The sequence below is a fragment of the Triticum aestivum genome, chromosome 2A, assembly GCF_018294505.1.
Source record: "Triticum aestivum cultivar Chinese Spring chromosome 2A, IWGSC CS RefSeq v2.1, whole genome shotgun sequence".
Lineage (NCBI taxonomy): Eukaryota > Viridiplantae > Streptophyta > Magnoliopsida > Poales > Poaceae > Triticum > Triticum aestivum.
In genome coordinates, this window is record NC_057797.1 from 761,485,262 (window position 1) to 761,511,781 (window position 26,520).

The 26,520-nt window shown below is 45.1% G+C and overlaps 1 protein-coding gene and 1 pseudogene across 1 annotated transcript; one reads left to right on the top strand and one right to left on the bottom strand.

The window, feature by feature from the left end:
* Positions 1–3,460: 3,460 nt before the first annotated feature.
* LOC123186539 (uncharacterized) lies at positions 3,461–4,464 on the bottom strand. The gene is made up of 2 exons (XM_044598288.1): positions 3,794–4,464; positions 3,461–3,746 (listed from the first exon to the last, which is right to left on the bottom strand). Exons 1-2 carry the CDS (start codon positions 4,450–4,452, stop codon positions 3,476–3,478), a joined length of 930 nt encoding a protein of 309 aa, XP_044454223.1. The 5' UTR covers positions 4,453–4,464; the 3' UTR covers positions 3,461–3,475.
* A 3,815-nt stretch (positions 4,465–8,279) lies between these two features.
* Positions 8,280–20,432, top strand: LOC123186540 (probable alpha-glucosidase Os06g0675700; annotated as a pseudogene).
* Positions 20,433–26,520: the final 6,088 nt, after the last annotated feature.

Sequence of the window (26,520 nt, forward strand, 5' to 3'; positions counted from 1 at the left end):
AATTGTGTGCACATTTATGTTGGGTTTGGATGATGAGCATCCGTTATGTGTTATTCAACTTGATTTTGAACTACATTTACTAGTTGAGGATATAATTTCCTCTTTTTTCCGCGGATGCATATGAGCCATTTCTCATGTGACCATGTTTCTCCCCCTTTAGCTCTCATTTGGGGAGAATAGTGTGGTTGTATGAGGTACTTCCACTTTGTATGGCACATTGCTTGCATGCATAATGTGATTTGATGACGTCTTTGTCATAAGTAAATGTATTTGGCAGATTTGCAAAGTGTTGCAAATATATATGATTGAACTTTAGGTTCAGATTTTGAAGTACGTGAATATAAGGACTGAATGTCTATGACATTTCTAATTTCTTGGCATTCTTTGTGGTACGAATCTCCCCCTAATGCCAAAAATGTCCTTATTTTAAATGTAATCAGCGTAAAGGCCATAACTAATTCTCCCGTTGGGAGTTTAAAATATTTATGATTGACGGATAAATAAATAGTTATACCTCACATAGATCCCAAATTTATGTGAGGGCCCATGTACGATGGAGTGGTGATATCGGTATATAACCTATTTTTTTGCAGATGGAAAATACTTGTTTGATTTCCACGTACTTACTGTAAGGGGAATCAGCATGATATGCAGTTGCTATGATCTAGAATAGATTTGCGACGTGTAAGACTGCATGTTTCCAACAAGATGTTGGCATATTAAAAGTCTGTAGAAGTGGTCACATTATTAGTTTTATTCATTTAATAAAGAATTTAGCTGCACCATTTTGGGTATGTACATGAGGTACTTCGTAAAAATCATACATGCTCGTGAAAGCGGCATTCAAATGGGTTTAATCCATATGGTAGGATAATTTGCTCTTAATTTGATAATTTGAGCAATTAATTTAGGAATTCATGGTTTTGTGGAGGTTAGAGACTCACATAAGATCATTTTTAGATGTCTATTGATACCATGAATAAATGTCCCAGAAATGATTGAGTAGTCCACATATATATTCTTGGATGTGTTCAAGAAATTTAAATGGCTACTTTCTAAATTTTAAGATGAGAGTGTCCTAAAAATCAATTTTCTCTTGGCATATGTGGTGCACATAAAATCTGATGACTTGAGATTTTTTATTTTTTTAGCTTTTAATTGTGACCAACAAAATGTTCACTAATCTTTCGTATCATCCCAATTTTGGGGTGACCAAGGTGATCATGTTAAGTCTTGAATTTATCAAGACTTTGAAAAATTATTTTATACACAACATAAGGTACAGGTTTGATGTATGTAAAGTATAATCCGGATGAGAATGAAGGGAATTTTTCAAGATTTTGTTCCTCATATCTGTTGCTTTTTGTTAAAAGAAAAAATTATGTCTTATCCACCTCTAATGTTTTAGATGGAAATTATTAGATCGGATATCTTTGAAACTTATAAGGGTACGAGTAGATTCAGGATACAAGAGTGCATTCTGAATTACGATAGGAGTACCCCTAGGGAGTGTGAAAGTGGCTCTTCTTGAACCAATAATTGCTTTCTCTCTGTAAGAGTTTAGAAGTATGTTGTTTCCCTTTAAATTGTATTAGTTGTAGCACTATCCACTAAACTTAACTCTTATTCCATCGGATTTTTCCCGTAAAAGTTATATAGATAGAAAGAGAATATTTTAGAATAAATCTTATCTTATTCATATATTCATAAAATTACATACAAGGTATTTATATTATAAAATTCTAATATAAATACATTACAATATTATGTCTAATTCACATAATATAATATACGTAGTCTGAAAGACTTTATTCTACTTACTGTTGTACAATATATAACATTTTGTAGTATTGAAATAGCTAAATGACATCAACATATTTCCGGAGATTAAGTGAGGTCTCCAAAAACATCTTGGGTGTAACCCACAAGCATGTCTTCATCGAGGATGATATCGTCATTCGGCTTGAATACTTCAATAGCGCTTTGAGAAGGACCGGCTTGAGGGTTATCTTGAATGGTGTTGAAGTGAGCTTCAGTTTTCTTTCCATGAACTTGTTCGCATTTTTGTCCATACTTCATGTATAGATCCACAAGGTGCTTGGGAATTCGGCATTGATTAGTACGATGATTCATGCATCCACACCTTTGACAAGTTTGAGAGCCGTCATTTTGATCATGTTTCTTGAAATGATCTTTCCCCTTAGTTTGACCGTTGGTCTTCTGACCATTATTTTGTTTCCATTTTCCCTTGAATTTTTGGAAATTCCTTTTATGGTTTCCAAATTTACCAGTAAAATGAGCATTAGCATGCGCTTCAGGGATAGGCATGGCACCCGTTGGGCGAGCATTATGATTCTTCATCAGAAGTTCATCATGCTTCTCGGCCTGAAGTAATGTGTATATAAGCTCGGGATACTTTGTGTATTTATGTTGACGATACTGCTGTTGTAATATCCTCATCGAGGGATGGAAAGTGCATAAAGTTTTCTCTATTAAGTCTACATCTGAAACTTGATGATTGCAAAATCTTAGTTTGGAGTTAATTTTATGCACGGCAGAATTATATGCAGAAACGGACTTAAAGTCCTGAAACCTTATAAGAGACCATTCTCTTTGGGCTTCTGGCAATATTACTGCTATTTGTTGGTCATATCTCTCTTTGAGGGAGTCCCATAAAGCTAATGGATTTTCCTCCATTAAATATTCACTTTTTAAATCAGGATGGAGGTGGTGCCTTATGTAGTGCAATGCTGCATACTTTACCACTTGAGGTATTTCTGGAGCATTTTCGGGGGTGCGAGAATGCAAGGACCAAGGCTATGTCCACTTAAGAATATTTTCATATCCATGGCCCATGATAGATAGTTACTTCCATCTATTTGTAGTTCTTGGAATTCTTTCTTATTGATGTCAGCCATATTTCCTGCATGTATGATCATGCATTTGATTAATTTTACTTGATAGTAAAATTTATTTTGGTAAACAACAAATATGTTCTAGAGGAACATTTATAATTTGCAAGCCATATATGTGAAGACCATTGAATTTTGATATATTTGGAAGAGCACTATGGAGGTATAAAATGCCTCTGAGTAATAGGCAAAACTGTAAAATACAGTAGAGGCCATTACCTTGTGATTGCACAAATATAATTCAAAGTAATTTTATTTTGGCTTTTTTCTCTCATATTAAAAAGAGAATTTTGCAAGAAAAATATATATCTCTCAAATGCAAAAATAAAATTGTTGTACCAAATAACATGTTATAATATACTAAAACAAATATTAATAAACATGTCATATTACATATATTTGTGGATATAAGGGCTACAGTATAGATTTACAACACCATATATGATTAAAGGACCAACTGAGGGTCCTAAACATAAATTTATAGCACACTTAATATTGCTATAAAGAAGTAAATCTCCAGCTAGGGAATACAAACTGGGAGTACGTCTAATTAGTACGTCTAACTAATATAAACGGGAGTATATTAGTACTACACATCCCGAGTGATAATAGACGTGGCCTGTTTGGTCATGTGGCGTGGCCCATGGTTCTGTCGGCACCGCTGAAGCGTGTAAAAGGAATCGAGGAGGGAGTGGATAAGGTACATCCCAAATCACACATCCACTCCACAATCGCTCGTTCGAGCTCTGCTTCAGGCCGGCGCTCAGGGCCGGCTCCTTTAGCGGCGCGGTGGCCCCCCCGCAGAGGAGGAGGGGGATTGGGTGGCGGCCTCGTGGAGGCTGAGATCTGCGACGCGGCCAGTGAGGCCAAGTGCTTCTGGCGACCAGGTGCCGATGCGGATTCCAGTGGGGCGAGCAGCCACGGCTGATGCAAAGCGACGGAGTAGTACACGGGCTTCCGGCGAGGGCGTCGGGAGTGCGGACTGCGGCGCTGCTTCCTGGTGCTCCTTTTCCTCCACATCCGGTGCTGGGAGGTTGTGGTCGGGGAGCGCTGGGAGAGCGGGCGTCGGCGCAGCGGTCTCGATCTCCTCTGTCTTCACCTTCGGCAGCAGGTTGATGACGAAGCCCGACGGTAGCGTCTCCATGTCAACCGCAGTTAGCGGCGACGAGAACGGCAGGCGTGGCCCGTACCCGTGGAGCGGGCAGTAGTACATCGTCGGAAATGATGCTGGTGGTGGCGCCGGAAGTTCCTCGTCGCCAAAGTCACGCTCGGGATCGTAGACAAGCCAACCGGCGTTCGGTCCGCCCAGCAGCCACTCCATGGGCGGAACGGTGAACTCCGGCAGGAGTGGCATCAGGTTGTCGGCGTCCGCGCTGACGTTTGAGGCAGAGGCCTCGTCTTCGTATTCTGCGTCGACCATCTGCTCGGCGACGATGTCCGGCATGGCAGCAACTTCTTCGGCTGCGATCTCCGGCACGGCAGCGACTTGTTCGTCAACAACCACTGGTTCGGCAGCGGCCTCTTGTGGTATGAGCGGCATCACTTCCTTGGGCACAACCGTCCTCGTGCCTGGCTCCGGTGTTCCCTTGGAGTGGTTGCACTGCCAGGGCCGGTCCCGAGATTTTGGGGGCCCGGGGTGGAGCAAAAACTCGGGGCCCTTTGTATAAACAATAGAATAATAATAGTGGATATATGTATATATAAAATCTTAGCAATGAACACGTGAATGCATCAAAAACAGTATACAGATGAGATAATTATACATGTTATCTTTTAAAAAATTATAACATTCCATGATGCAAAATCACTTATGATGGGGTCGATTTCAATCTAGTCCAATAATTTCTTCTCGATGCATAGCGTTGCCATACCATTTAAACTCTCTTGATTAATTGTTGATTTTAATTAGCTAATTATATCTTTGTAGACCTTCCTCCAACCGATGCGACAATTATATGCACTGTGAATAAGATGATAAGCAATAGAGGTATTAGGATAAAACAAACCCGACTGCCCTAGCGGACTCTAAAATCACAAAGTAGACATTACACCATATGACGAAGTGAATTTTGTAATCTTTAACTCAGAACAAAAAAAGCAAAATAGGATGTTCATTAACACTAGCAAATTACGCATGTACACCCATTGAAATAATTGAATTATCGAGGCCACTTACATTTTTAACACCGATATTGATGTAATTTTTTCCTCTTGTTAAGATTCAGAATTACCATCACTTTGTTTCTCATCCTCCACAATAATCACCAATTCACCGTTTGAAATCAACGAAGAACCAATATTACTCTTGAAATTTTTATCAAGAGCACCTCTCTGATTGTATCAACTCATTCACATATTGCATCTTTCTTCACCGTGCTGGAAATAAATAAATAATGGTAACAAAGGTTGGTCGGTGTCAGCTATGCACTATGGATGCAAAGGATAAATTACTTAATTTAGTACTAAACGTACAGGGGGTAGAGAGATTAGGGGATACCTTGGATGGATTGGATCTGCTTTGGACCTTTGGTGGTAGGGAGTTCACCGATGAGCCTATGACCAACGATGTGCCCTCGGCGAATTGATGATGTCTGTGTGCATGTCCAGCGCCTGAAGGTGGGAGAGAAAGCAGCGTCGGTTCTGGGGATAGAGATCGGCATCGGCGACACGGCGAACTGGCGATCAAATTAGGAACGAAATTAATAGAGAAAAGGACGGCGTAGATCTGGGGATTGCTACACGATGGAATAGGAAAGGACGGCAGTTGACCAAGAATCGCTACGTCGCTTGCATTCACGCCCGGCTACCTCCGTAAGCCACGGCCCATAGTTTGCAATACTAGCCCGTGAGCTACCTGGGAGGGGCCCCTGAATTTTGGGAGCCCGGGGCGGTCGCGCCCCCTGCCCCCCCTCAGGGCCGGGCCTGTGCACTGCACCTAGCGGTTGCCAGTTTGGTGGCGTCGGCACACCCAGCTGTTGCCATGATGACGACGGCGGAGGCCACCACCAGGGCCGGAGCGGCGTCGGGGCACCCAGCGGTTGCGGCGGCGGAGGCTACATGCCAAACGCCCGGCGATGGTAAGCAGCAATACCGAAGTTCTGGCTAGCAAACCTGGGGCGATGGCGTCTTGCGACAAGCCTTGCAAAGGCAAATGCTAGTTCCGGCAAAGTTGCCATCTTCTCACCTGTTTTCTCTGTACTTCTCCTATGCCTATTAGTTCTCTGTTTCAGAGCATGCGTGCGGATAACGTGAGAAGAAATAAGAGATTGAAATGAATGGAGTAGTTTTATTGATATTACTGTTCAGCCTTATATACCATCTAAACAGGCGTGTTACAACGTCGGTTACAATGACTGTGCCTGTTTAAACAGGCATGATGTCCCTTCGTCATACACAGCATATGGACAACGCTAACTGTAGGTAGTTAGCCTATAGGAAATCCTAACTGCTATGCTAGCCTAAATATGACGCTAACATCTTAACTAATAATATTTCCTAACATTTACAACCCCACATCGACGCCCGCTGCAGCATCGTCCTCTCGACTTGTAGTGTGTCACATGGTTTTGGGTACCGGGCGGTAAATTCGGTTACCGCCCGGTAACCGCGTTTCTCGCCACCCCCCTAGAAACGTATGCCCCGAGCGATTTTTTTTTGAAATTTTTCGAATTTTTTGAATTTGAACTCTAATAGTTAGGTTAGATATGTTAGGAGCTTGAAGAAAACACACAGGCAGGTATGGTGTACTGGTTAGCGTGGGTAGCTTTGTAATATTACTTGAGGTCTTCGGTTCGAGTGTCGTAGTTGTTTTTCTTTTTTCAATTTTTAGGATAAAAATAATATGTTGTAAAAATAAACGATGTTGGCGGGATTCGATCAAGCAACCTCAACGCAGAAGAAGCACATATACGAAGTAACCACTGCGCCAGATGATGGTTGCTGAAAAAATTGAATCCAGAGCTTATTTATAGACCATAAAAAAATTTGAATTCAAAATTCAAATTCAAATTTCGTCCGAAATTTTCCCGGGATTTGGCGGTTACCGTGGTAACCGAGAATTTCGGTGCCCCACGAGAAAAAATGTGCACTCGGGATCCAAATCCTTGGTGTGTCAGCCCTTGTTCGTAGCATCCACTCTGGCGCATGTCTTTGCAGCAGCTCTTGTGGCTGCAATTGAGATTGTCGTTTTGGCTTATAATGTTGCACACTGCCACCATACACTTGCTTTTTTTTTTGAAGCTACCACCATACAATTGCTAGAACACCTCACTTTTTGATTCCATGCCACCACAAGCCATGGGCATGCATGGCTGAAAATCTTCACGCCGCAATGCCCTGCATGCGTACGCGTGTGTGTGTGTGTGAACGCGGTGGTTTGACTGGCTTCAGGCATCTATGCGACGTGAAAATCGGACGGCTAGCTGGGCCCAATCGCACGGCTGGCAAGGCGGTTTAGAAAACATGATTATCATCCGGCTGATTAGTAGTGCTATCGGACTGTTATGAATGGATTTCTAGCTAATCACGAAGCATTATGGGAAGATTGGAGGAAGCTGTACGTGGGGAGAGGGGTTAGGTTTAGGTCACGTGGGATGGATCTCAACCGATCCTCATAATTAGAGAGATCTGAATCGTAATATTTCTGACCTTAAAATCAAGGGTCTACAAGTATCTGATTATAAGATTGTCTCAACCATAATAAGAGAGATCTGAATCGTAATATTTCTGACCTTAAAAAACCAGGTCTGATTAGAAGATTGAATCAAAACTTTCTCCGAGTAGATCTCAGCCATTATAATTCTAGGGTAGATCCCAATCGCTAAAACCAGACCCACCAAACTAATGGCCTTTATTTTCTAATATTCTCTCATTAACATGAGAGTTTCAATGTTAGATCTTAGCCGTTATAATTCGGACCCACCAAATCAGTGGCCTCTATTTTCAGAGTTTTTGTAATTAAGGTGGGATTTTCTATGAAGTGCCTAATTAGTACTATATAAGTAAAAACCAGGGTCTACTTCTTTTATGATTATAAGACTGAATCAAAAGTTTCTCCGATTAGATCTCAACGATTATAATTCTAGGTTAGATCTAAATCGTTAAAAAATCAGATCCACCAAATCAATAGCCTTTATTTTCTAATATTCTCTCATTAACATGAGAATTTCTTTAGGATATCAGCATTAATATACTTTCCTCGTATGGAAAAAGCAATAAAGCTTAACATTGAAATACTACCTATGAAAAGGTAATCTTAGGCACATTTTAAAATCTTTTCAAACATTGAGGATGACTACTAATCTATATAAAGCCAAGCGTCCAATAGTTGTTGACACTCACTTGTGTGGCACGCCATCCTATTGTCTAATGGCAATTGTAAAGCCGTCTGGTGAGCTTCTCAGGCTCCTCACCTTCCTCATATGCCTACTCCATCATAGCAACGCAGGCTATGACGTCGAGTCGGTCCTCGGGGCGCGGAGCCTATTATCGGCCAATCTGAAACTTGTAGGTGGGACAACGGAGTTCGGTCCTGATGTCAAGAGGCTCGACCTAACTGCAAGGCAAGTGTGCTTGATCTTCATCCTGATCCGAAAGTTTAATTCATCACCTTATCTATACTCTTTCTGAAGTATCATAGGCAGGATTGTGTTGCACTGTTCGGTTGGAGTTATATGGGTGTGTCTAGGGCACATCTAGATGTGCTCTAGTTATTGCATATCTAAGTGAGTGAATCATGCATAAAGAGGAAAAGAAAAAAGAAAAAAAATATTCACACGAATCTCAACGTAAGATCAATGACATAGGACTTAGATGTGTAATACTTATGGCACATCTAGATGTGCTTTAGCAAAACTGGAGTTATATATACACATTAATAGTTCTTTTATTTTAAAAGAGGTAGTATAGCTGACGTCTGCACATATTGATGCATACACCCTAAGCTAACCGATTTAGTATTAACATGATGGTACAGCCTAGAGACGGATAGCCGACTCCACGTGCGCATCACCGATGCCGACCATCCACGATGAGAGGTCCCCCAAGACATCATCCCCGCGGCCAACGTCAGTGTTAGAGGATGTTTTGCTCGGATCGCCAGACATGGACAATGCCACCTTGCCGAGCAGCGCCACCATCTCCAAGGTGTCTTCGGACCTGACCTTCTCCATCCACACGAATCCATTCCGCTACACCGTCTCCCGCCGCTCCACCGGTGACATCCTCTCCGACACTTCTCCAACCCTCATCTTCAAGGACCGGTACGTAATAAATAATACTCCTTCGTTTTCTCAAAATAGACCAAGTCATACTTTTTAAAGTGTAACCAAGTTTTTCTATAGAAAAAAATATATAAGCATCATGAAATATGTATTTTTTGGACAATATATTCATTTGACACAACAACTGTTTATATATTTCTACAAATAAACTTGACCTAACCTATGAAACGTTGAGTTAATACAAAACTTAGGGGTCTGTTTTATGGCAAGCAGTGAGTACAAGTGTGATGTGTGGTAGGAGCAGTATGTATATTAGCGAGTAGCTAGCCAAGTGATCGATGGGCATGCATGACAATTGGAAATGCAGGTACTTGGAGGTGACGACGGCGCTTCCAGCCGGGCGGGCATCATTGTACGGGTTCGGCGAGCACACGAAACGGACGTTCCGGCTCCAGCCCAATGACACGTTCACGCTGTGGAACGAGGACCTGGAGAGGTCAGACCAACTGGACCGTAACCTCTACGGCTCGCACCCATTCTACATGGATGTGCGCCCTGGCGGCAATGCGCATGGTGTTGGAGAACGTTGCAGAAAATTAAAATTTTCCTACGGTTTCATCAAGATCCATCTATGAGTTCATCTAAGCAACGAGTCAAGGGAGTGAGTTTGCATCTACATACCACTTATAGATCGCGTGCGGAAGCGTTTAAGGGGATGGTGATGATGGAGTCGTACTCGACGTGATTCGGATCACCGATGACCAAGTGCTGAACGGACAGCACCTCCGCGTTCAACACATGTACGGTACGGGCGACGTCTCCTCCGTCTTGATCCAGCAAGAAGGAAGGAGAGGTTGAGGAAGACAGCTCCAACGGCAGCACGACGGCGTGGTGTTGTTGGTGCAGCAGTACTCCGACAGGGCTTCGCCAAGCACGTACGGAGGAGGAGAGGTGTTGGGGAGGGGAGGGGCTGCGCCTTGGCTTGTGGTCCGGCTGCCCTCCCCTCACCCCTCTATTTATAGGGGAAGGGGCAAGGGGGCCGGCCCTCTAGGGGTAACCCTAGAGGGGGGCGGCGGCCAAAGGGAGAGGGGAAAGAGGGGAGGCTTGCCCCCCAAGCTAGGGGGGCGCCCCCTTTAGGGTTTCCCCCTCCCATGCCCTAGCCGCATGGGCCTAGGTGGGAAGGCGCGCCCAGCCCACCAGGGGCTGGCTCCCTCTCCCACACAGCCCATGTGGCCCCCCCGGGAGGGGTGGCCCCTCCCGGTGGACCCCCGGAACCCTTCCGGTGGCCCCGGTACAATACCGGTATGCCCCCGAAACTTTCCGGAGTCCGTTTAACAACTTTCCATATATAAATCTTTACCTCCGGACCATTCCGGAACTCCTCATGACGTCCGGGATCTCATCCGGGACTCCGAACAACATTCGGTAATCACATACAAGTCTTCCTAATAACCCTAGCGTCACCGAACCTTAAGTGTCTAGACCCTACGGGTTCGGGAGACATGCAGACATGACCGAGATCCTCTCAGGTCAATAACCAACAGCGGGATCTGGATACCCATGTTGGCTCCCACATGCTCCTCGATGTTGTCATCGGATGAACCACGATGTCAAGGGTTCAAGCAACCCCGTATACTATTCCCTTTGTCAGACGGTATGTTACTTGCCCGAGACTCGATCGTCGGTATCCCAATACCTCGTTCAGTCTCGTTACCGGCAAATCACTTTACTCGTACCGTAATGCATGATCCCGTGACCAGACACTTGGCCACCTTGAGCTCATTATGATGATGCACTACCGAGTGGGCCCAGTGATACCTCTCCGTAACACGGAGTGACAAATCCCAGTCTCGATCCGTGTCAACCCAACAGACACTTTCGGAGATACCTGTAATGCACCTTTATAGTCACCCAGTTACGTTGTGACGTTTGGTACACCCAAAGCACTCCTACGGTATCCGGGAGTTACACGATCTCATGGTCTAAGGAAGAGATACTTGACATTGGTAAAGCTCTAGCAAACGAACTAACCGACCTTTGTGCTATGCTTAGGATTGGGTCTTGTCCATCACATCATTCTCCTAATGATGTGATCCCGTTATCAACGACATCCAATGTCCATAGCCAGGAAACCATGACTATCTATTGATCACAACGAGCCAGTCAACTAGAGGCTCACTAGGGACATATTGAGGTCTATGTATTCACACGTGTATTATGATTTCCGGATAATACAGTTATAGCATGAATAAAAGACAACTATCATGAACAAAGAAATATAATAATAATCCTTTTATTATTGCCTCTAGGGCATATTTCCAACAGTCTCCCACTTGCACTAGAGTCAATAATCTAATTACATTGTGATGAATCGAACACCCATAGAGTTCTGGTGCTGATCATGTTTTGCTCGCGAGAGAGGTTTAGTCAACGGATCTGCGACATTCAGATCCGTATGTACTTTGCAAATTTCTATGTCCCCATCTCGAACATTTTCACGGCTGGAGTTGAAACGACGCTTGATGTGCCTGGTCTTCTTGTGAAACCTGGGCTCCTTGGCAAGGGCAATAGCTCCAGTGTTGTCACAGAAGAGTTTGATCGGCCCCGACGCATTGGGTATGACTCCTAGGTCGGTGATGAACTCCTTCACCCAAATAGCTTCATGCGCTGCCTCCGAGGCTGCCATGTACTCCGCTTCACATGTAGATCCCGCCACCATGCTCTTCTTGCAGCTGCACCAGCTTACTGCTCCACCATTCAACATATACACGTATCCGGTTTGTGACTTAGAGTCATCCAGATCTGTGTTGAAGCTAGCGTCGACGTAACCCTTTACGACGAGCTCTTCGTCACCTCCATAAACGAGAAACATGTCCTTCGTCCTTTTCAGGTATTTCAGGATATTCTTGACCGTTGTCCAGTGTTCCTTGCCGGGATTACTTTGGTACCTACCTACCAAACTTACGGCAAGGTTTACATCAGGTCTGGTACACAGCATGGCATACATAATAGATCCTATGGCTGAAGCATAGGGGATGCCACTCATCTCTTCTTTATCTTTTGCCGTGGTCGGGCATTGAGCTGAGATCAATCTCACACCTTGCAATACAGGCAAGAACCCTTTCTTGGACTGATCCATTTTGAACTTCTTCAAAATCTTATCAAGGTATGTGCTTTGTGAAAGACCTATGAGGCGTCTCGATCTATTTCTATAGATCTTGATGCCTAATATATAAGCAGCTTCTCCAAGGTCCTTCATTGAAAAACACTTATTCAAGTAGGCCTTAATGCTGTCCAAGAATTCTATATCATTTCCCATCAAAAGTATGTCATCTACATATAATATGAGAAATGCTACAGAGCTCCCACTCACATTCTTGTAAACGCAGGCTTCTCCATAAGTCTGCATAAACCCAAACGCTTTGATCATCTCATCAAAGCGAATGTTCCAACTCCGAGATGCTTGCACCAGCCCATAAATGGATCGCTGGAGCTTGCATACTTTGCTAGCATTCTTAGGATCGACAAAACCTTCCGGCTGCATCATATACAGTTCTTCCTTAAGATAACCGTTAAGGAATGCCGTTTTGACATCCATCTGCCATATCTCATAATCATAGTATGCGGCAATTGCTAACATGATTCGGACGGACTTAAGCTTCGCTACGGGAGAGAAAGTCTCATCGTAGTCAATCCCTTGAACTTGCCGATAACCCTTAGCGACAAGTCGAGCTTTATAGATGGTAACATTACCATCCGCGTCCGTCTTCTTCTTAAAGATCCATTTGTTTTCTATCGCTCGCCGATCATCGGGCAAGTCAGTCAAAGTCCATACTTTGTTTTCATACATGGATTCTATCTCGGATTTCATGGCTTCTAGCCATTTGTTGGAATCTGGACCCGCCATAGCTTTTTCATAGTTCGAAGGTTCACCATTGTCTAACAACATGATTTCCAGGACAGGGTTGCCGTACCACTCTGGTGCGGAACGTGTCCTTGTGGACCTACGAAGTTCAGTAGCAAATTGATCCGAAGTACCTTGATCATCATCATTATTTTCCTCTTCAGTTGGTGTAGGCATCACAGGAACATTTTCCTGAGCTGCACTACTTTCCGGTTCAAGAGGTAGTACTTCATCGAGTTCTACTTTCCTCCCACTTACTCCTTTCGAGAGAAACTCCTTTTCCAGAAAGGATCCGTTCTTGGCAACAAAGATCTTGCCCTCGGATCTTAAGTAGAAGGTATACCCAATGGTTTCCTTAGGGTATCCTATGAAGACGCATTTTTCCGACTTGGGTTCGAGCTTTTCAGGTTGAAGTTTCTTGACATAAGCATCGCATCCCCAAACTTTTAGAAACGACAGCTTAGGTTTCTTCCCAAACCATAATTCATACGGTGTCGTCTCAACGGATTTAGACGGTGCCCTATTTAAAGTGAATGTAGCTGTCTCTAGAGCGTATCCCCAAAATGATAGCGGTAAATCGGTAAGAGACATCATAGACCGCACCATATCCAATAGAGTGCCATTACAACGTTCGGACACACCGTTACGCTGAGGTGTTCCAGGCGGCGTGAGTTGTGAAACGATTCCACATTTCCTTAAGTGTGTACCAAATTCGTGACTTAAGTATTCTCCTCCATGATCCGATCGTAGGAATTTTATCTTTCGGTCACGTTGATTCTCTACTTCATTCTGAAATTCCTTGAACTTTTCAAAGGTCTCAGACTTGTGTTTCATCAAGTAGACATACCCATATCTACTCAAGTCATCAGTGAGAGTGAGAACATAACGATATCCTCCACGAGCCTCAACACTCATTGGACCGCACACATCGGTATGTATGATTTCCAACAAGTTGGTTGCTCACTCCATTGTTCCGGAGAACGGAGTCTTGGTCATCTTGCCCATGAGGCATGGTTCGCATGTGTCAAATGATTCATAATCGAGAGACTCTAAAAGTCCATCAGCATGGAGCTTCTTCATGCGCTTGACACCAATGTGACCAAGGCGGCAGTGCCACAAGTATGTGGGACTATCGTTATCAACTTTACATCTTTTGGTATTCATGCTATGAATATGTGTAGTATTACGCTCGAGATTCATTAAGAATAAACCATTGACCATTGGAGCATGACCATAAAACATATCTCTCATATAAATCGAACAACCATTATTCTCAGACTTAAATGAGTAGCCATCTCGTATTAAACGAGATCCAGATACAATGTTCATGCTCAAACTTGGCACTAAATAACAATTATTAAGGTTCAAAACTAATCCCGTGGGTAAATGTAGAGGTAGCGTGCCAACGGCGATCACATCGACTCTGGAACCATTCCCGACGCGCATCGTCACCTCGTCCTTCGCCAGTCTCCGCTTATTCCGCAGCCCCTGCTGTGAGTTACAAATATGAGCAACGGCACCGGTATCAAATACCCAGGAGTTACTACGAGTACTGGTAAGGTACACATCAATTACATGTATATCGAATATACCTTTAGTGTTGCCGGCCTTCTTATCCGCTAAGTAGTTGGGGCAGTTCCGCTTCCAGTGACCCTTCCCCTTGCAATAAAAGCACTCAGTCTCAGGTTTGGGTCCATTCTTTGACTTCTTCCCGGTAACTGGCTTACCAGGCGCGGCAACCTCCTTGCCGTCCTTCTTGAAGTTCTTCTTACCCTTGCCCTTCTTGAACTTAGTGGTCTTATTGACCATCAACACTTGATGTTCTTTCTTGATTTCAACCTCTGCTGACTTCAGCATGGAAAATACTTCAGGAATGGTCTTTACCATTCCCTGTATATTGTAGTTCAAAGCTCTTGTAGCTTGGTGGGAGCGACTGGAGAATTCTGTCCATGACCGCCTCATCAGGGAGGTTAATATTCAGCTGGGTCATACGGTTGTGCAACCCAGACATCTTGAGTATGTGCTCACTGACACAACTATTTTCCTCCATCTTACAACTATAGAACTTGTCAGAGATGTCATATCTCTCGACCCGGGCGTGAGCTTGGAAAACTAGTTTCAGCTCTTCGAACATCTCATATGCTCCGTGATGCTCAAAACGCTTTTGGAGCCCCGGTTCTAAGTTGTAAAGCATGCCGCACTGAACGAGGGAGTAATCATCAGCACGAGACTGCCAAGCATTCATAATGTCTTGGTTATCTGGGACGGGAGCGTCACCTAGCGGTCCTTCTAGGACATATTGTTTCCTGGCAGCTATGAGGATGATCCTCAAGTTCCGGACCCAGTCCGTATAGTTGCTGCCATCATCTTTCAGCTTGGTTTTCTCTAGGAACGCGTTGAAGTTCATGTTGACATGAGCGTTGGCCATTTGATCTACAAGACATATTATGCAAAAGGTTTTAGACTAAGTTCATGATAATTAAGTTCATCCAATCAAATTATTTTAATGAACTCCCACTCAGATTAGACATCCCTCTAGTCATCTAAGTGTTACACGATCCGAGTCGACTAGGCCGTGTCCGATCATCACGTGAGACGGACTAGTCATCGTCGGTGAACATTCTCATGTTGATCGTATCTTCCATACGACTCGTGTTCGACCTTTCGGTCTCCGTGTTCCGAGGCCATGTCTGTACATGCTAGGCTCGTCAAGTTAACCCTAAGTGTTTTTGCATGTGTAAAACTGTCTTACACCCGTTGTATGTGAACGTAAGGATCTATCACACCCGATCATCATGTGGTGCTTCGAAACGACGAACTTTAGCAACGGTGCACAGTTAGGGGGAACACTTTCTTGAAATTGTTATAAGGGATCATCTTATTTACTACCGTCGTTCTAAGTAAACAAGATGCATAAACATAATAAACATCACATGCAATTATATAATGTAGTGACATGATATGGCCAATATCATATAGCTCCTTTGATCTTCATCTTCGGGGCTCCATGATCATCTTGTCACCGGCATGACACCATGATCTCCATCATCATGATCTCCATCATCGTGTCTTCATGAAGTTGTCACGCCAACGACTACTTCTACTTCTATGACTAACGCGTTTAGCAATAAAGTAAAGTAGTTTACATGGCGTTCTTCAATGACACGAGGTCATACAAAATAAAGACAACTCCTATGGCTCCTGCCGGTTGTCATACTCATCGACATGCAAGTCGTGATTCCTATTACAAGAACATGATCTCATACATCACAATATATCATTCATCATTCATCACAACTTCTGGCCATATCACATCACATGACCATTGCTGCAAAAACAAGTTAGACGTCCTCTAATTGTTGTTGCATCTTTTACGTGGCTACAATTGGGTTCTAGCAAGAACGTTTTCTTACCTACGAATAACCACAATATGATCTTGCCAACTTCTATTTACCCTTCATAAGGACCCTTTTCATCGAATTCATTTCAACTAAAGTGGGAGAGACAGACACCCGCCAGCCACCTTATGCAACTAGTGCATGTTAGTCGGTGGAACCAGTCTCACGTAAGCGTACGTGTAAGGTTGGTCCGGGCCGCTTCATCCCACAATACCGCTGAAGCAAGATAAGACTAGTAGCGGCAAGCAAGTTGACAAAATCTACGCCCACAACAAAATTGTGTTCTACTCGTGCAATATAGAACTACGCATAGACCTAGCTCATGATGCCACTGTTGGGGAACGTTGTAGAAAATTAAAATTTTCCTACGGTTTCACCAAGATCCATCTATGAGTTCATCTAAGCAACGAGTCAAGGGAGTGAGTTTGCATCTACATACCACTTGTAGATCGCGTGCGGAAGCGTTCAAGGGGATGGTGATGATGGAGTCGTACTCGACGTGATTCGGATCACCGATGACCAAGTGCTGAACGGACAGCACCTCCGCGTTCAACACACGTACGGTACGGGCGACGTCTCCTCCGTCTTGATCTAGCAAGGAGGAAGGAAAGGTTGAGGAAGACAGCTCCAACGGCAGCACGACGGCGTGGTGTTGTTGGTGCAGCAGTACTCCGACAGGGCTTCGCCAAGCATGTACGGAGGAGGAGAGGTGTTGGGGAGGGGAGGGGCTGCGCCTTGGCTTGTGGTCCGGCTGCCCTCCCCTCACCCCTCTATTTATAGGGGAAGGGGCAAGGGGGGCCGGCCCTCTAGGGGAAACCCTAGAGGGGGGCGGCGGCCAAAGGGAGAGGGGAAAGAGGGGAGGCTTGCACCCCAAGCTAGGGGGGAGCCCCCTTTAGGGTTTCCCCCTCCCATGCCCTAGCCGCATGGGCCTAGGTGGGGAGGCGCGCCCAGCCCACCAGGGGCTGGCTCCCTCTCCCACACAGCCCATGTGGCCCCCCCGGGAGGGGTGGCCCCTCCCGGTGGACCCCCGGAACCCTTTCGGTGGCCCCGGTACAATACCGGTATGCCCCCGAAACTTTTCGGAGTCCGTTTAACAACTTTCCATATATAAATCTTTACCTCCGGACCATTCCGGAACTCCTCGTGACGTCCGAGATCTCATCCGGGACTCCGAACAACATTCGGTAATCACATACAAGTCTTCCTAATAACCCTAGCGTCACCGAACCTTAAGTGTGTAGACCCTACGGGTTCGGGAGACATGCAGACATGACCGAGATGCTCTCAGGTCAATAACCAACAGCGGGATCTGGATACCCATGTTGGCTCCCACATGCTCCTCGATGTTGCCATCGGATGAACCACGATGTCAAGGGTTCAAGCAACCCCGTATACTATTCCCTTTGTCAGACGGTATGTTACTTGCCCGAGACTCGATCGTCGGTATCCCAATACCTCGTTCAGTCTCGTTACCGGCAAGTCACCTTACTCGTACCGTAATGCATGATCCCGTGACCAGACACTTGGCCACCTTGAGCTCATTATGATGATGCACTACCGAGTGGGCCCAGTGATACCTCTCCGTAACACGGAGTGACAAATCCCAGTCTCGATCCGTGTCAACCCAACAGACACTTTCGGAGATACCTGTAATGCACCTTTATAGTCACCCAGTTACGTTGTGACGTTTGGGACACCCAAAGCACTCCTACGGTATCCGGGAGTTACACGATCTCATGGTCTAAGGAAGAGATACTTGACATTGGTAAAGCTCTAGCAAACGAACTAACCGACCTTTGTGCTATGCTTAGGATTGGGTCTTGTCCATCACATCATTCTCCTAATGATGTGATCTCGTTATCAACGACATCCAATGTCCATAGCCAGGAAACCATGACTATCTATTGATCACAACGAGCCAGTCAACTAGAGGCTCACTAGGGACATATTGAGGTCTATGTATTCACATGTGTATTATGATTTCCGGATAATACAGTTATAGCATGAATAAAAGACAACTATCCTGAACAAAGAAATATAATAATAATCCTTTTATTATTGCCTCTAGGGCATATTTCCAACACATGGCGTGCTCCTCCTCAACAGCAATGGCATGGACATACTATATGGCGGGTCCTACGTCACCTACAAGGTGATCGGTGGCGTGCTTGACTTCTACTTCTTTCACCGGCCCCTTCCCGCTTGCCGTGGTTGACCAATACACCCAGTTCATCGGCCGCCCTGCCCCCATGCCATACTGGTCATTCGGGTTCCACCAGTGCAGGTATGGCTACAAGAATGTGGCTGATCTGGAGGAGGTGGTCGCCGGCTACGCCAAGGCCAAGATCCCACTGGAGGGGATCTGGTCAGACATCGACTACATGGACGGCGGCCAGGATTTCACGCTCGATCCGATCAACTTCCCGGCGAGCCATCTCCGGCCGTTCGTCGACCGGCTCCACAGCAACGGCCAAAAGTATGTGGTCATCATAGACCCAGAGATCAAAAGACAAGCAACGCCTAACGAGGACTTTTTCCTCAAGAGAAACGGCACCAACGTGGTGGGAAGGGTGTGGCCAGGCGAGGTGTACTTCCCGGACTTCATCAACCCACGCGCCGTGGAGTACTGGGCGCAGAAGATCTCCGAGTTCCGGCGAACCATCCCCGTAGACGGGCTGTGGTGCGACATGAACGAGCCCTCCAACTTCGGGGCCTGGCAGCCGCTCAATGCGCTGGACGACCCACCATACCACATCAACAATTCCGGCACGCATCGTCCCCTCAACAACCAAACCGTGCCGGTCTCCACTGTGCACTACAATGGCGTGTCCGAGTACGACGCGCACAACCTCTTCGGCCTCTTCGAGGCACGTGCCACGCATGCCGCACTGCTCAAGGACACGGCACGCCGCCCCTTCATGCTCAGCCGCTCCACCTTCCCCGGAGCGGGACGGTACGCGGCGCACTGGACCGGCGACAATTCCGCGCGGTGGGACGAGCTTGCCAACTCCATCAACACTATGCTCAGCTTTGGCCTCTTTGGCATCCCCATGGTCGGCGCCGACCTATGCGGCTTCAGGGGTAACACAAGCCAGGAGCTCTGCAGCCGCTGGATCCAGCTCGGTGCATTCTACCCGTTCGCGAGGGCGCACATGGAGAGAACCACCGAACGACGAGAGCTCTATGTGTGGGAGTCGACGGCGCAGTCGGCGAGGAAAGCGTTCGGGACGCGGTACCGGATGCTCCCCTACATGTACACGCTCATGTACGAGGCGCACACAACAGGGGCGCCCATCGCCCGCCCGCTCTTCTTCTCCTACCCGCAGGACGCCGACACCTACGGCGTGGACAAGCAGTTCCTGCTCGGGCGCGGCGTGCTTGTATCTCCGGTGCTACAGCCGGGTGCCACCACCGTCGACGCCTATTTCCCGGCGGGCCGGTGGTTTAGTCTCTATGACCACAACTACCCCCTCACCGTCGCCACACGGACCGGCAAGCGTGTTACACTTCAGGCGCCAGTGGACTCGGCTAACGTGCACCTGGCCAGCGGCAACATCCTACCATTGCGCAGCCGGCGCTGACCACGTCCGCCGCACGGCAAGGCGAGTTTCACCTCCTTGTGGCGCTCACGGAGAACGACACAGCCAGTGGGGAGCTATTCTTGGATGACGGCGAGTCCATGGAGATGGGCGGGGTGGGAGGCAAGTGGACCCTGGTGAAATTTAGCTGCAGCACGGAGGAGAGCAAGGGTATCATCACGACCACGGTGAGTTCCCATGTGGTGCAGAACTCATACGTGCTGAGTCGGGCGCAGGTCATCGGCAACATGGTCTTTATGGGGCTCCAGTCGCCAGCAAAAGGGTTCACTATCTATGTGAACAACGTTGAGCTCAAGGCAGCCCGCACCAAGTCCCGGACGAGTGGAGCGTTTAGCGTCAGTGGCCTGTCGCTGGCCATTGGAAAGGAGTTCCAGATCAAGGTCGTCATGTCCCATTAACATTGATACCATTCTTGCATAATTATTGTATGTCTGAAGTTCTGAATAAAAGTTTTGAGAAATTTGAATTTTGTTATGGTTTGAGATTTCTAAACATCTTACATTATTTATTGTCCTTGGTCGTTTATCTACCATCTTCCACTCATCTCAGAGAAGCAAATCCGTATATATTTAACTAACTCCCTAAGACGGTTAATCACAAGTTCCATCTTGATCTGAAATTGCTCCTTCACCTTTTTTTAGGGGATTTTTTTTGGCAAACAACAACCCTCAAAAGAGGGTTCCAGATTTTATTATTAGCATCCAAGACAATGTACAGCGATCAAGTTCCCTCTAGGAAAAGAAATGGCCTCAAGAGCCATTTTTTAGTCACATCCTGCTCCTTTACTGCAAAGAAAGCTATAACTAGAAGGAGATTTAGAAAAATATGCCCTTTTTGCAAGATTATGAGCAATCAGATTGTTGATCCTTGGAATGTGCTCAATCCTGTAACAAGCAAGACCAGAAACCAGATTGAAGAAATCAGCAAGAGTGGGTCGTAAGTTCCAGTGTCCAGGATTTTGAATCAGATCCTTTGCTTTCACTGCCTCCACTCATGTCCTGCGATCAGATAGGAAATAGACAGAGCTCCAATTCAAATACTTGACAGTTTCAGCCGCCAGAAGAAGCCCAAGTGCTTCAGCCTGCTGAACAAAACAAACATTCCTAGCAATAACTTGAATAAATATGGAATGATTCCTTGATTCGTCCCGTAGAAATACTCCGAAAGATGCTTTATCTTGGCTAACTATAGGATTGTATGTAGCATCAATATATGCTATGAAACATGCATGATGAAAATTCAGCTTCTTGTCAATATCATTGCTATTGGCTTCCATATTAGCAATCCTCTTATCTTCCAACTCATCCTCCAATATGCACCTGCATTAAGCATCGATTTGGTAGCGTATATAACCAAAATTGGACTCCAATTTTTCTTATTCAATAGAAGATCACTTCTAGCTTTCCAAATATTCCACAAAGTAGTAAAGATGATCTCTGAGCTTAAATCTAGGTGAAGGCTAGAAAAAATGAAGTTGATGACATCCGAAGGATATAAGCTATGATCTACCATATCCGATTTAAAGCCTAATTTCAACCAAACCGATTTAGAGAAATTGCATAAAAAGAACAGAAACATATCCGATTCAACCTGGCCACACCTACAACATTCTTTCTTTATATGTGTTGAAAATCTAGAAACTCTTAACCCTGAAGCAATAGCTCTTCTAATAAGTCTCCAAGCAAATGTTTTAACTCTAGGAGACAAAGTTTTTTTTCCGAACCTAGTTAAGAATAGCTATCTCCTGGTTGGTCACAATAGGTCTTTGGTTCATCGCATTATCCTGGGTATCCTGCATCAAAACTTTGTAAGCACTTTTAGTAGTACATTTTGCATTTGGAGTGTGAATCCAGGACAAGGTATCATCAAGCTCAGCATTTATGACAGGAGTATTTAAAACATCATTTTTAAAAGTATCATCAAAATAGGCACTGACCTTATCTTCATCCCAAACTTCAGAATTAGGTTTCCAAAGATGACTAATGATGTTTGTTCAAGGACCATTTAGGTTGGGCTTGAGATGATCATAATTTTTTTCCCCATCTTTTGCACCAAGGATTGTCCCAGATGCAAGTGTTTCCTTTAGCAATTTTTATGTTACAAAAATTAATAATATCAGGAAGAACTTTAATAAAGGAGGTCCAGAATGCAGATTTGGGGGAATAAATATTATGTTTCCATATGGTAGAGTTACGAAAATATTTTGATTTATGAACCTTAGCAATTAAAGGGGCGGAATTATTAATGATATTCCAAGCCATATTAGTAATCAAGGATTCGTTAATAATGGCTAAATTCCTAATGCTCAATCCTCCTTTATGCATAGGTCTACAAATATCATCCCAAGCTCTAAAGAAAATAGGCTTTGCCTTGTCATCCTTCTGAATTCCCATCCACGAAAATTTTCTAACAGTGGAAGTGAGTTTTTTTATGATGGACTTGCTTAAGAGGATATTGGACATATAGTAAACCGGCAAGGAAGCAAAGACCGATTTGATAAGAGTAAGCCTTCCTACATGAGAGAGCCTACTAGCCTTGCAAATGTTAAGTTTGGATTTAAACTTATTAATAATAAAGCTATAAGCTGCTGCCATATTCCTACCCGGAAGAATAAGAGGATGTCCTGGATGAATAGTGTTAAGATCCATATCCAGATAAGGAAATATATTTTTATATAACTTCTAAGGTCATTGTCTGTATTCCTCCTAAATAAGATTGATGATTTGTTCCAGTTGGGAGTTTGACATGAAGCTTCACAAAATTGGTTAATGATGTGAGCAATAGTATATGTTGAAAATATGAGCAAGTTACTATGAGATTTAATCCAAATAAGCACAAAATAAATCATGACGGCTATAACAGAGATTAAACTAATCATGTGGACTAACATAGTAGATGAACAGATCGAATCTAGGATAGAGACTAGAAACATGAATTCTACCACAATCTCGAACAAGAAGGACAGAAGCACACACGGTGCAACGGGAGCAGCACCGTTGGCGTTGAGGTTGTCGCCCAAGTCATTGAGGAAGTGGTTGCCGAGGTTGGGGAAGAAGTCGTCGTCGGTGAAGTCGTCGCTGCCAGCAGTCGCTCGAGTGCACTCCCCAAAAACCTGCTCGCCCCTCTCCCGTATAGGATCACGAGAGGTGGGGTTCCGGAGGCTTGTTGTCCCTTCTTGTGGTGCATGCCGAAAGGAGGGATGGAGAAGACTTGCGTGGTGGCGCAATGATCTGGAATGGTGCTGCGAAACCATGCGATGCAGCGGCGGCTAGGGTAGACGTCTGCCAGACTATATAGTGCGGGTCGGGTAGGTCGTGGGAGTAAATCCCACATCTGAGTCGTCGCGATCCAAAAGAATCGGAAGCGGTTCAGTAATTAACGTGTCTGTTAATTATTAATTAGTGACTCATTAATTTGTCCCGAGCAGCAAAAATATAGACAACGTGCATAGCTCCGTCCTCGGCTCGGATCATTCCTGCAACCCGCGGCGCGTCGTGACGAGGCGAGGCGAGGCGTGGCTTGGCGAGTGAGGAGGAGGAGTGCGCGCGTAGTTCTCCTCTTCTCATGCTCATACAAATGGTAGAAGAACTCACCTTATAAAGAGGTGTAGGTCTCTCTCAACTTCTGGGGTGTGACTAAACTTTAGTATCACTCCCACCACTCACATGTGTGCATGAATCGGCCAAGAGAATTTCAGAATTGTAGTTGGGCTTTGGGCCAAAGGCCTACTAGCACCAACAATCCCCCACAAAGTCTCATTGGCACATCTCATCACTTAGTTCCAAAACATTGTTTTATATATCGATGCTTAGTGGAGACTATAAAGTTGAACTTTCACTAAGAGGTTTATGCTAGACTAGATCACAACTTGAATAGTGGACTATGCCTTGAACTACAAGTTTTCTACGAGACTAGTTTCACACAAATTCTCGACCAATACTGGGCTGCCACAAGGCTTCCTCCCGGGTGCAGCGTATACGTCATACTCCAAGGCCTTTCATGAATTTATTATAGAACACCCAATTCTCATACATTGCAATGTTAACAGTCAAATTCGTATAGGTGTGTTCCTCAGGAGATGCTCTGTAGGACAACATCTCTCCTTACTCAAATAAGCCACTTGGAACACATTAAGATAACTATCAACCTGCCATGCAGATCATGAGAGTATTGCATCATCTTGGAGTGGGATAATTTAAATAGGGATACTCTCCTCTTAGCTGACCAACAGCTTCTCTCCCACTTCTACTTCACGGGATCTCGGATCACATAGAGTGGGTTACCACTATGGACAACTCATGTGGTGAGTCTCAAACCCATCTCCATCGATGCATTCTCTATCACATTACGTGATAAACCCTTTGTGACGGGATCTGCCAAGTTTTTCGATGTTTGGATATAATCCAACGTAATAACTTCGGAGTTCCTCAATTTTCTGACAGATTTTAGTCTTCTCTTCACATGCCTTGAGGACTTCATATTCTCCTTAGAACTATTTATCTTGACGATCTCAGTTTGATTACCACAGTTCATCGGGATAGGGGGTATTGGTTTTTCAACCATAGGTAAGTCCATCAAGAGCTCATGAAGCCACTCTACTTCAACAGTGGCAGTGTCTTATGTTGTTAGTTCTGCTTCCATAGTTTACCTCGTTAAGATGGTCTTCTTGCAAGACTTCCAGGAAACAGCGCCACCACCAAGTGTACAAACATAACCACTTGTGGCCTTAATCTCATCAGCATTAGATATCCAGTTTGAGTCACTATAACCCTCTAGTACCCTTGGATACCCGGTGTAGTGAATCCCATAGCTAGCAGTGCCTTTCAAGTAGCATAACTCTCTCAAGCGCATGCCAATGATCATCTCCCGGTTTTGACACAAACCGACTCAGCTTGCTCAGAGAAAAAGAGATGTCAGGCCTCGTGGCACTCGCCAAATACATAAGCGAGCCAATAATCTGAGAATACCTCAGTTGATCTCTAGCAATCCATCGATTCTTTCTAAGAAACAAACTAGCATCATATGGAGTTGGAGAAGGCGTGCAGTCGCTATACCCAAAACGACTCAAGATATTTTCCACATAGTGAGACTGAAGCAGTGTGATCCCACCATTCTCATTTCTCGACAGCTTGATGTTTAAGATAACATCAGCTACTCCTAGATCCTTCATCTCAAAACAGCAAGATAAGAAATCCTTAACCTCCTTGATTATATCAAGTTTGGTTCCAAAGATCAATGTGTCATCGACATACAGACAAAAAATGACTCCTTCACCCCCACCACGGGGATAGTACACACACATGTTACCGTCGTTTACTACAAAGTCGGTAGTAGTAATGTTCTTTCGAACTTCTCATGCCACTCCCTAGGAGATTGTTTAAGGCCATATAAAGACTTAAATATCTTGCACACCTTTCCTTCCTGACCAGGTACTACAAAACCATCTGGCTTATCCACGTAAATTTCCTCCTTCAACTCTCCATTGAGGAAAGCCGTCTTAATTTCCATTTGATGGACGAGAAGACCATGTGAAGCAGCCAGTGATAGTAGCACCCGAATAGTGGTCAGTCTAGCCACAGGTGAGTAAGTATCAAAGAAGTCTTCACCTTATTTTTGGGTATAACCCTTAGCCATAAGCCGTGCCTTGTACTTTTCAATCGTACCATCAGGTCTAAGCTTCTTCTTGAACACCCACTTACTGTTGGGGAACATAGTAATTTCAAAAAAATTCCTACGCACACTCAAGATCATGGTGATGCATAGCAATGAGAGGGGAGAGTGTTGTCTACGTACCCTCGTAGACCGGAAGCGGAAGCGTTAGCACAACGCGGTTGATGTAGTAGTACGTCTTCACGGCCTGGCCGATCAAGCACCGAAACTACGGCACCTCCGAGTTCTAGCACACGTTCAGCTCGATGACGATCCCCGGACTCCGGTCCAGCAAAGTGTCGGGGATAAGTTCCGTCAACACGATGGCATGGTGACGATCTTGATGTTCTACCGTCGTAGGGCTTCGCCTAAGCACCGCTACAATATTATCGAGGATTATGGTGGAGGGGGGCACCGCACACGGCTAAGAGATCAATGATCAATTGTTGTGTCTATGGGGTACCCCCCTGCCCCCATATATAAAGGAGTGGAGGAGGGGGCCGGCCAAGGAGGGTGGCGCGCCCTAAGGGGGAGTCCAACTCCCACAGGGAGTAGGACACCCCTTTTTCCTATTAGGAGTAGGAGAGGGAAGGAAGAGGAAGGAGGGAGGAAGGAAAGGGGGGGCCCTCCCAATTCGGATTGGGCTTGGGGGGGGCGCCCCCTCCCTTGCTCCTTTCCCCTCCTTTCCACTAAGGCCCAATAAGGCCCATATACCTCCCGGGGGGGGTTCCGATAACCTCCCGGTGATCCGGTATTGTCCCAATCTCACCCGGAACCTTTTCGGTGTCCAAATATAGTCGTCCAATATATCGATCTTTATGTCTTGACCATTTCGAG